The following is a 12,327-nucleotide window of genomic DNA, read 5'->3' as shown; positions in this document are numbered from 1 at the left end:
TATTTTGCACTTATAAGTGAAACCTTCTCATTGTTGTCTTTTATAGAAATGCAGGTAATTTGACAACAGATATAAACTATAGTAATAAGAGTCATTGAACGCAGAGAACTGAAAAACAAAACTCCTTGATTTTACCTCCCCCCCCCCAATTTTTAAAGAATACATAGCCAGGGGTGGGGGTGGTAGTACAATTGTTTTGGAAGTGAATTCCATGCCCAAGGTCCCAGAGTTTCAGGTTGGGTCCCAAGCATTACCTTAAACCATAGTTGAAAAGTAATCAGGTGAAAGGAAGGGGAAAAAAGGAGAGAAGATGCAAGAAAGATTAAAAACAGAGTCAGGAGATAAACTCAAGACATCTTGCATATAGGATACCACTGAGGTGTCTCATGGACTCAGTTTTGTCTTTTTTTTATTTTTTATTTAGTAAAAGAAGGAGAAAGAAAGAGAAGGAAGGGACAGTAAAGATACCACAATACTGTTCCACTATCCATGGTGCTCCCCTGGTGCCTTCCATGGTGTTTCTTTGTGGAGCCATAGCTCAAATCCGGGCACATGTGGCAAAGCAAATGTTCTATTTGGTAAGCTGTATTTACCCTCCCCCATCATTCTTATAATGATTTGTCCCATAAAAACCATCTTATTCAAATGGAAATAATACAGAAGTTGCATATATAACCAGCAGATGCTATGTATAGGAAAAATAGTAACAATCTCCAGTGTATAAAGAAAATACAATAAAAAAACTTGCTGTAAAGTAGATGAACTATAATACATGATGTTGCAAAAATGAATTTTAATTCATGTAAGTAGAAAAATAGCAAATAAACATATGCATGCTAAAAGAAAAGATAGGAAGATATCTGGAGGGGAGTGTTAGACATTAAGAAAGGGCAAAATAAGGCCAAACTCTGTTAAGAAATGCAAATAAAGGACTGTATAATTTCAGAAAGTATTATAAACACAAAATTAAAAAAAAACTAAGATATTATATTTTATAGCAATGATGAAAATATCCTTTCATACTTTAAAGTTGTCTTATATTGTATGGCTAGTAGTATTTCATCTCATTATTTCCTGGCCTCATGCTTCCTGATGTAAAGTCTGATAATGAGTCTTTCTATGCTGCATAAGTCACTTTCTTTTTCCTTCTAAAGATTGCAAATTTTATTCTTTGTCCTTAAATTTTGATAGTTTCACAATAATGGGTTTTGGTGTAAGTCTATTTGGGTTTAAGAATTTGGGAGTTTTCTCTGCTTCCTGAACATCTATATTCTGACCATATGCACTTTGGAAAAAAATTCTATTATTTTTTTGAGTATGTTTTCTGCTCCCTTCTTTCTATTCTTCTGAGACACCTGCAATTCTGATATTTGCTTTTGTAATGAAATCTTCAGTCACTCAAGTAGTTGCTTCATTATTCTTAAACATTTTTCTCCTATTTTGAAGTCAGAAAATGTGAATATTTTGTCTTCTATTTCTTTTTTACAAATTTCATTTATAAAATAGAAATATTGACAAGACCATAGGATAAGAGGGGTGTAGTTCCACACATTTCCCACCACCAGAGCTCCATATTCCATCCTCTCCTTTGAAAGCTTTCCTATTCTTTATCCCTCTGAGAGTATGGGCCAACAATCTCTAAGGGGCGCAGAAGGTCAGAGGTCTGGCTTCTATAATTGCTTCTCCACTGAAAATGGGCATTGGCAGGTTGATCCATACTCCCATCCTGTTTCTTCTTTTTTTTTTTTTAACTTTTTATTTATAAAAAGGAAACATTGACAAAACCATAGGATAAGAGGGTTAAAACTTCGCACAATTCCCACCACCAGACCTCCGTATCTCATCCCCTCCCCTGATAGCTTTCCTATTCTTTAACCCTCTGGGAGTATGGACCCAAGATCATTGTGGGATGCAGAAGGTTGGAGGTCTGGCTTCTGTAATTGCTTCCCCACTGGACATGGGCGTTGACAGGTTGATCCATATTCCCAGCCTGTCTCTCTCTTTCCCTAGTGGGGCGAGGCTCTGGGGAAGAGGAGCTCCAAGGCACATTGGTGGAATTGTCTGTCCAGGGATGTGTGGTCGCATCCTGCTAGCATCTGGAACCTGGTGGCTTAAAAGAGAGTTAACATACAAAGCCAAACAAATTGTTGACTATGAACCTAAAGGCTGCGTAGTGCAGATGAAGTGTTGGGGGTCACCTCCATTTTGTATATAGCTAATAGGCATATTTTAGTTATATTTCAAAGGGCCTGTAGCTATACTAGTGTTTTTGTTTGTTTGTTGGTTGGTTGGTTGGTTGGTTTTGCCTGAACCTGAAATCTGATATGTAGGTGGATCCAGGTTTTTGTCTGGGGAGGTGATGTCATGGCTGGGAAAAGGACCACAAAGCTGTATCAGGGAAGAGAGTAGCTCCCCAATGTGGGAAAGGGGTATAAATACTGTTGACTATAAATCCCATCAATTTGATGTGATCTGGGGTCCATAATTAGCTTAGGAGCCTGTATGACCTCTGCATCCCTCTAGATCTGAGCTCACATTCTGTGGTCATGAGTAGGAACATTCCATGCTGCCCTAATATCGACCCATCTTCCTCAGGTGTAGCATAGAGTATGTTGTCCATCCTCCCTCCTCCCTTCAATGCGGAGGATTGAACATTCTCTACCATTATTGATCCGAGTTGAGGACAAGGTCCTATGGGAGACCCTCAAAGGGGTCTATTTTGTTGTTCCTGGTAGAAATGACTGGTAACAATGGAGAGAGGGATTTATTTGAGGTCTGGGCCCATCAAGTCTGTTTGGGAATCTCAGTCTTCCCTGATTAGGGCCCCAGATCCATCACACTTTTCTATAGGAATCATGGAGTCCAGGAGATACTAGAGTGGTATATTCATGATTTTAATTACAAGACCTGCCTGTACCTGCATCCTTCACCCTAAAAGACTATACTTTAAATATGAAGGAGTAATCAAAACAGTTCCAGATTTTATCAAAAAACTCAAGGAGTTTGCCACTTCTATACTTGCCTTGTAAGACTTGCTGAAAGGAATGGCACAGAGAAAGAAACACGGGTATTTAACTCTCAACAAGGTTATATACTGCAAAGAAACCATAGAAACAAAAAATTGTATAATGTGACACAGTATTAAAATATGAAAGGGTCTCCTACATTACTGGTGGGAATATACATGGTACATCCACTGTGGAAGAGTCTGGAAATTCATCAGAACAATAGAAATGGACCTATCTTATGAACCAGCAATTCCTCTCCTGGAACTATATCCAGGGTAAACAAAAACTCCTATCCAAAGAGACCTATGTACATCTATGTTCATAGCAGCACAGTTTGTGATAACTCAAACTTGCAAGCAACCCAGAAGTCCAATGACATATAAGTAGCAAGTAAATTTGTGGTATATAAACACAATGAAATATATGTAGCTATCTCATTTGCAATATCTTACTCAGAACTTGAAGATACCATGTTGAGTGAAATAAGACAGAACTGGAAGGACCAATGCTGAATGATCTCACTCACAGTAAGAATTTTAGAAAAAGCACGACAGAGATGGGGGTATGTAGCCTAATAGTTACTCAAAGAGTCTCATGCCTGAGGCTACGAAGTCCCAAGTTCAGTCTCCTGTACCACCTAAACCAGAGATGAACAGTGCTCTGGTAAGATATATAAGGAAAGAAATAAAGAAAAAAAAATTAAGTAAGGCAAAACAGAAGGTGAAACTTTGGGTGTGGTATATTGCACCAAAGCAAATGGCTCTAAGGTAAGAAGCAGAGGTATGAGGTGAAGGGATATTGGAGTTCTAGTGTATGATAGAGCAGTGTGCCCTAAGTTGAGGGAGTGAGTATATCCCACTGCATACTATTGTGCACTTATACATTAGGGTATATATTTTGCTCTAATTTGTGGATACATATATACATATGCTCTTATAGGACCTGGTCTATATCTACATTCTGTGGCTTTGTTATGAAGTATACCACCTGAAATAGAATTAAGGAGTCCTATGAGCTAGGAAAGGTCTCACCAGAGTAATGAAGCTGAGGGTTGACATCCCACACCTGACATCTCTGGTCGCAGTCCAAAGTGAAACACCAAGGTGGTACTGGTTGTATTGATTAGCTTTAGATCAATAAATGCAGTATCAGTTGGTATGAACTGAGAGAAGCATGCAAGAAAGTGAGCCCCACCCTAGAGGTTCCAGGACTGGGAGAAATATGAGTTTTATAGAGAATGGGAAAGGTTCCTTCTGTCTTAGGGTTTAAGAAGGCAACAGATAGTTATTATTATAACCAAAACATTTGGAAATTTGGTTCACTTTGAAAATTCCAAGACCTCACTATGAATTATGTCACTTAAAGCTATTTACATATAACTGTATCTTATATAGTGACACAACTGGTTGCTTGTAGTTTCCCTCTTCTATGATTATAAGTGATTTAATATTTCAAGGAAAAAGTCATTATTAGAAATGTATTAACAGCTTAAGCCCACTGTTGAAATTCAATGAGGTTACCAGTTTGAAAATTTAGGTGCTTAGACTGAAGGAATATAGTCTCAGAACTGGGGTCTGTTCATCAAAAATTCCAGACTAAAAGTTAATAGGAGTGTATATTAACACCATTCCTGCCACTAAAGTTCTGTGTCCCTGCCCCCAACCCCCTATAGTGAAACTGAAAATCGATCCTCACCCTCCACCCAGAGATTTTTACTTGGGTGTAGTAGTCCACACTCAGTCAGGTTCTGCTTTGAGTTTCCCTTTCTGTTCTTCTTTCTCAACTTCTGTTTATGAGTGGGGTCATCCCATACTTGTCTTTCCCTTTCTGGCTTATCTCATTTAACATAATTCCTTCAAGCTCCATCTAAGATGGGTTGGAGAAGGTGGGTTCATTATTCTTAATAGCTGAGTAGTATTCCATTGTGTATTTATACCACACTTTCTCAGACATTCATCTGTTGTTGGGCACTTGTGTTGCTTCCAGGTTTTGGCTTTTAGGAACTGTGCTGCTATGAACATAGGTGTACATAATCTTTTTGGATGGGTGTATTTAACTCTTTTAGGATATATCCCTAGGCGAGGAATTACTGGGTCGTATGGAAGGTTAATTTCAAGCCTTGTGAGGGTTCTCCAGACTGCTCTCCACAGTGTTTGGACCAATTTAAAAATGTCTTGAATTTAAAACCATTTTAAGCTTTATATGGACCAGTGCACTGAAATCTATGGATCACATTTAGCCCTGCAGTTTGTAACATCTGCTAATCTTTAAAAGAATATCAGGGGCTGGGCGGTGGTGCAGTAGGCTAAGTGCAGGACTGGTGTCAGGATTCTGGTCTTCCTACTTGCTGCGGTGGGGGTGACGGTTGCTTCACAGGTGGTGAAGCAGATCTGCAAGTGTCTATCTTTCTCTCCCCCTCTATCTTCTCCTCCTCTCTCGCTTTCTCTCCTATCTGACAACAATGAAAATGATAATAACAATAGCAATAACAACAACAAAAGCAATAAACAACAAGGCCAACAAAAGGGAGAAAATAGCCTCCAGGATTTGTATTGTAAGAACTTAGTCCCAGTGATAACCCTGGAGGCAAAAAATGAATAAAAAAGAAAGAAAAAAATTTTGTCTGAGCTTGATAGCTAACATGTAGGTGGACTAAAAATATTGTCTGGAGAGATGGTGTCAGAGTTGAGAATAAGGCTAGAAAGCTGAATTAGGGCAGAGAGTGCACCCAAACTTGAAGAATGTGTGTAAATAACTATTCACCCCATTGACGTGACTTTGGGCCCATTTTTAGCACAAGAGCCTATGTAACCTCAGATCATAGCCCAAGGCCACAGCTGGAAACATTTTAGGCTGCAATCTTTACCTTAAATAGACTTTCTAACTTTTTCCCATCTGATGACCCCCTAATTTTATCTTCTCTATTCCTACCTTGTGATTTCTGTTTATTAAATAATTTATCTTGCTTTATATCTTACCACCTTTCAACCACCAAGTTGTGAACACTACTATGATTCCATCCTGATTTCCTAGGCAGAAGACCTCAGCAAAGTGTCCTGATGTTTCACCTCTCCAGAGACCTACCTCACTAGGGAAAGTTAGAAACAGACTAGAGATATTGATCGACCTGCTAATGTCCATGTCCAGTAGAGAAACAATTACATAAATCAGAACTCCCACCTTCTGTACCCCATAAAGAATTTTGGTCCATACTCTCAGAGGGTTAAACAATAGGGAAGTTTCTAATGAAGGGAACTCTGGTGGTGGGAACTATATGGAATTATACCCATATTATCTTATAATCTTTTAAATCATTGTTAAATCACTAATTAAAAAATTTAAAAAGTCAAGTAATCCATTTATACAACTCCAGCAAAGTAGAACAACCCTTGTAATTGTGAGGAATTTTGAATTTGAAATTAGGGACCTTAGCTGAATAATTTGGCAGTTTCCTTTCACATAACATATGTGTTCAGGTAACTTTAGGACAGCTTCCTGATTCAAAGTTTAAAAATTTTTGTCTGAATTTTGTTGCTCTAAGAAATATCAAACAACTTTCATGCTATTTCCTTGTTATAGAATGCTTCAGAGAGGCTCTGTAGATAGTGAAAAAGATGGAGGACCCCAATTTGCAGAAGTATTTGTCATTGTATGGTTCGGTGCAATTACCATCACTCTCAACTCAAAACTTCTTGGAGGAAACATGTGAGTATTGTTAAAATTTGCCTTTTATCCTTTATTGGGTAGCAGTTTAAGGAATTCTCGCTAGTAATTTTTATTAAAAATTAAAAAAATGATCACAGAGAAGTCTTTTAAAACCATTGGCAGAGATAACTAATTTGACATAATTTGTTTAGGTTATTTTTATAAGCTTCATATATTCTCTCCAATTCTTGAAATTATAGGCAGAATATTTCTGTTTGAAGATTTGAGGAAACAAATATCCTTTTAAGCAAAATTATGTATAAATAGAATAGGTTAAGAACCACTATTTTAGAGGTTTAGTAGAGAAATATCTAGAAATTACAGTAGATCATTTGGTATCCTAGATGGTTGACTCTTAAAAAAGAGGAGACATGGATACCCTTGGAGGTTACTCTTCCTAGGCTCTGTCCAGGTGGCAGCTGGCAGTGCAGGGCTCTACCCTGCCGGTCTAGCTTCACGGGCAGGAGAGAGACGACCAGGGACTCATGGCTGAGCTGGGAACGCAGTTCAATCTTTATTGATTGGGAATGCAGTTCGATCTAGCTATCTCTAATCACAATCTTGTCCTATATATCTCCCGAGGCGGAAGTGTCAGGTCAGAAGAGGATGTACATAGGATAGGGGGTGGGGAGAAGGAAAAAGCTCACGAACCAGTGGGGATTAAACCAGTGCTGGCAAATCAGTGATTATGTAAATAGATCACAGCAGCAAGCCATGCAACAGAAGGGGTCTTAGAAGCAGACCAACATTTTCCCCTTTCTTTTTGACTAATGGCCATAGTATCAGAAGTCTGAGTAGAAACCTATATCGTGCAGGCATTTTCAAAAGAACTGGCATAAGACATGGAGGAATAAATAAGAGAGCAGCAAGAACCAGTGTGATGCCAAGTGGAGGCCTGAAGGGGTGTTTCTTGCCTCTGGGGGCATCTATTGCCTCAAAGGGCGTTTCCTGCCTCTGTGGGCATCTTTTGCCTCTGGGGGCATTTCATGCCTCAAAGGGCATTTCCTGCCTCTGTGGTCAGGACCTAGTAAGGAGGGGGGTTTCCTGCCTCTGGGGACAGGGCCTGCAGGTGAGGAGGCATGGCCTATAGAGTCTCAAGGCTCTGGCTGCAAAGTCCATGGACTGCTGTGGTCAGTCTTTGAGAAACCCAGCAGTGCTGTAAAGTTGTTTAAGGTGTCCAAGAGGTGTACCAGTAAATCCAATAGATGTGTCAGTACAAAGCAGATGACCACAGAAGAAATGCCAGGGGATGAAACACTGCACATCTGTCTTGGTGGGGAAGGTCAGCCACCGAAATTCTGCTTTTTTGTAGAGAGTGAGCTTTGGAGTCTGTGAATCTGTTTCTTCAGGTCGTGTCAGGTCACATCATTGGTTTCAGGAGGTTCGTTGTAGTCATGCCATCTTGTGGGCAATGTCAGAGGACAGGGGTCCATATGGATTTCTGGGGATTTCATTTGAGTAGATGCTTTTTCATGTGAAGACTTGACAGCTGTAATTCACTTACTTGTGAAGCAAAACTTGTAGAAGATTAGAAGTTTACTATAATTGATAACTCCATTATAATTGGTTTAGGTACCTTTATAATTTTGGAAGTCCTTTCTAGTATGATTTCAAGGTTGTTTAAACAGTATAAGCTCAATTGAAGAACCATGGTTAGAAGCCTCAGGCATGAGAATCATTAACATAACCATTGCTTTTTCTACCCCACCCATACTCATACAGTTTTCAGGATTAAACGTTTCCAAGACGTAAAAAATCAAAACCGAAAAAAACAACTTTTTGGACTGTTTCTGGATGTCTCTAGAAATCATGGCTGCGTCCAGCATTTTTTTTTAAGTCAACGTCATACAAAAATTTAGTCATTCAAATCACTCTCGTACGAAATGCAACTGAAAGCAGACAGCAAAGTTAAGATATTCAGAGAGAACAATGTGGGGGAATCGGGAGAAAAGCGGTAGGCAGTTTTTGCTTCTTTCACCTTGAACCAGATTATCCAGATCTCACCATGTAGCATCATGAGTCCCCGGTGGGCATCCTAGTCCAAAAAGCTTCTCCTAATTCCATTTATGGTGCTTCTGACAGTTCCTGCTGGATTGCTGTAGGCACCCATTTTTTAAAAACATCTTCCCATTGAAGAAAGTATTGAATCAGGAGGGTAGAACTAACCACGTGTCTCCATTCTTGGGGACTGCCAGGGTACTGGAGAATGCATTTCAAGTTAGAGTAGTCCTTCTCTTCGGAAAACATGTGAGAGAGAGTTCAGAAAATCCCAGGGGAAGTCTCCATGCATCTACCAAGCTCTACGATCACAGTCATAAGAAAACAAAGTGTGGCCCAGAGCAAAATGTAGTCCTTCTCAGGAAACATGGGAGAAGGAGTCCAGAATGTCCCAGGGGATATCTCCGTGCATCTCCCAAGCTCTTCGATCACAGTGATAAAAAACCAAACTTCCTGGTCATGGAACCAAAGTGTGGCCCAGAGCAAAATGTTCCAGAGACAGAGAAACTGTCTCATGAAGAAAGAGTAGAAGCTTTGGGAAACCTCTTTATAAGTGGAAAGGCAACCCATGGCCAATGGGTAGCCAAGTTTATTTATCTGGGGGATGGGTGGGTTAGGCCCCACATTGGACGCCATATGCCGGTCTAGCTTCGCGGGCGGGAGAGAGACGACCAGGAACTCATGGCTGAGCTGGGAATGCAGTTCAATCTATTGATTGGGAATGCAGTTCGATCTAGCTATCTCTAATCACAATCTTGTCATATATATCTCCTGAGGCGGAAGTGTCAGGTCAGAAGAGGATGTACGTAGGATAGGGGGTGGGGAGAAGGAAAAAGCTCACGAATCAGTGGGGATTAAACCAGTGCTAGCAAAACAATGATTATGTAAATAGACCACAGTGGCAAGCCATGCAACAGAAGGGGTCTTAGAAGCAGAGTTTAGAAGCAGACCAACACTACCCCATGATGTATAGTCCCTTTCTATAATGTTAGAGATGAAGTTGCGCCTCTGAATTTGTGCATGCATATTCCTACAACTTCTCAGAGTCCTGTGGACAATGAGGAAGTGAACCATGTAGGAAACATGCTTTGCTTGTGTTGAGATTTATAGTAAAATATATAAGGGTGTGTCTTATACTTTTTTTTGGTCTTTCAAAGAAAAATAAGTAAAAAAAAAAAAAGTAGAGGTTGAAGAATATGGAGAGAGAAAAATCCAAACATAACCTTAATGTAGAGACCCTCAGAATAAACATTAAGATATAGGTATTCTGTATTTCGAGGGAGTTTGCAATGCTTGATGCATGAAAAACTGTGTAATAAACTCTTACCATGATACAGAGACACATGAAATTGCAAGAAAAAAAACTGTCATGATACAGATCAGTGATATTTATGATCTTTATGGATATATGTTGTTTTTAGATCTTTTTTTCAGAGCCTCTGTGTGCTGGGTTACTGCATACTTCCCTTGACAGTGGCAATGCTGGTTTGCCGACTAGTACTTTTTGCTGAACCTGGACCAATAAACTTCACAGTTCGACTTTTTGTGGTGATCATAATGTTTGTCTGGTCTATAGTAGGTAAGAGGTTTTGTTAATGTCTCTTTTTTTAAATAAATAAAATAAAATAAAAAGAATATACTAATAATCTTTATAATAGAGCAGGCAGTAATCCGAATTAGAGATAAAGACTAAATGAAAAGCAGGATAACTGCTAAGTTGTATGTGAGTGATATGACAACTGAAAATCATTCATAGAATCTACTTCTCTAAGTAGCCATTGGTAGTGATGGTGTCTACCCCCCCCCCTTCTTCCCTTTCTCTAGCCTACCCTCCCTTGTTCTCCCCTCCGCTCCTCACCAGCACATTTCTCAGTTCTGGTTTATGGTGATAACAGGGGATTGGACTTAGGACTTTGGAGTTTCAGACATGGGGATCTCTTTGCATAACCATTATGCTGTCTTACCTGCTCTATTGGTGGCCATCTTTTTGAGTTGTACACCTTCACTTTTAAGATGTGGAAACTCACATGTTTTTTAAATTAATTCCTAAATAATGGATAGGGTTGGGAAATAAGATCATACCAGGCTTAGCTAACTCAGTATATGATGCATTGATGATCTGTGAAACAACATAGGCTTTTTCCTGATGAATTTAACACAATAAAATATTAATAACATTTACATATTACTTGTTATAGCAAGTGTCATTATAGATACTTTGCATGTATTAATCTTGTTTCACCCTCACAATAAATCTAATAAAAATGATTATTTTATAGATGAGGGACATTTTATTAAGCAACTTGCCCTAGGACACTTAACTAGTGGGCAAGTGTCATACTAAAGATCACTATTCTGTTTAGAACTATACTAGTGTACTTTCAGTATATGTTACTAAGTATCATTTTCTACTTCGGTGCAAAGTTCTCTCTTTTAAACAGTTTTTAATTTTATTTTGTTTTTTATTTCATGAGATAAAGAAGGAGTGAAAGAGTGGCCAGAGCAGTATTCATGTATTTGATTTGCAGTGCCAGGGATCAAACATGGAAGCTCATGCTTTTTCTTCTAAAACTTCACCACTGTACCACTTTCTGAACCAGAACAAAATAATCTTAAGCATAAGTAGTGGCAGTGACAGTGAAAAGTATGTGTTTGTTTATTTATTTATTTGATTTTTTTGGGGGGGAGAATTGCTTTTGGAGAATTTTTTAAGTATTTATTTATTTTTGGATAATTGCTTTATGGTGGTATTGGGGATTGAATCTGGGACTTCAGAGCCTCAGACATAAGTCTTTTTGCATAGCCATTAAGCTATCTCCCAAGCCTTATTTTTAAGAGATTTTATTTATTTGTTAATGAGAGAAATAGGAAGACATAGAACCAGAGCTTCACTCTGACATGTGTAGTGACAGAGGTCAAACTGAGGACCTCATGCTTGAGAGTCAAACACCTTATCAACTGTACCACCTACTGGGGTTCCCCAACCCTATTATTTATTTTTTTTTGTAAGATAGAGACAGAGAAAGCAGAAGTGAAGAAAGAGAGTAAAGAGATCACAGCACCAAGTTACCTTCAGTGTAGTAGGGGTTGAGCTCAAACTGGGGTAGCACAAATGGCAAAGCAGCACACTATCCAAGTGAGCTGTTGCACCAAACCATGGGTGCTAGTTTTTGCATACCTAAAATTCTCTTAAAAAATCCACCTTAAATCGCATGTGCCTATTAGCTTATTTGATGAAGTAGATGGATTTCCCAATATTTTATGTTTAATAGCATCTCATTGCTCTGAAACATAGTTTAAAAAATAAGAATTCCATTAAAACAAACAAACAAAAAAAACACCTGAGAGCCAGAACTGATATTCTCCAATCTGCATATTAAGCTGGGGTGTTTTACCAACTGGCAAGCCTTTCATTTTATTACTTGGAATCTGATAATTTATTACCTATATAGTTCTAAATCGCTTAGTGTCCAGGCCCACAGAAGTTCAGAGAGTAGAGAGATGTAGTCATTCCTTATGCCATGTATGCTCAACCCACTGCACTTCTTTAATTCAAAAGGTATGTATTAAAAAAAAACTATATGTCAGGAATTATGCTGTGATGCATGAATTCTAT

General features: G+C 38.8%; 1 protein-coding gene across 2 annotated transcripts in view; it reads left to right on the top strand.

The window, feature by feature from the left end:
• Positions 1–12,327, top strand: part of YIPF6 (Yip1 domain family member 6) — a 52,861-nt gene that overhangs the window by 27,485 nt on the left and 13,049 nt on the right. For both annotated transcript variants that reach the window (XM_060183075.1, XM_007534555.3), the window contains exons 5-6: positions 6,588–6,713; positions 10,133–10,290. In XM_060183075.1, the coding sequence (XP_060039058.1) occupies positions 6,588–6,713; positions 10,133–10,290 (284 nt within the window). The remainder of the gene's footprint in view (positions 1–6,587; positions 6,714–10,132; positions 10,291–12,327) is intronic.

This window comes from Erinaceus europaeus, chromosome X (assembly GCF_950295315.1).
Source record: "Erinaceus europaeus chromosome X, mEriEur2.1, whole genome shotgun sequence".
NCBI lineage: Eukaryota > Metazoa > Chordata > Mammalia > Eulipotyphla > Erinaceidae > Erinaceus > Erinaceus europaeus.
This window is presented reverse-complemented; position numbering and strand designations above follow the sequence as displayed.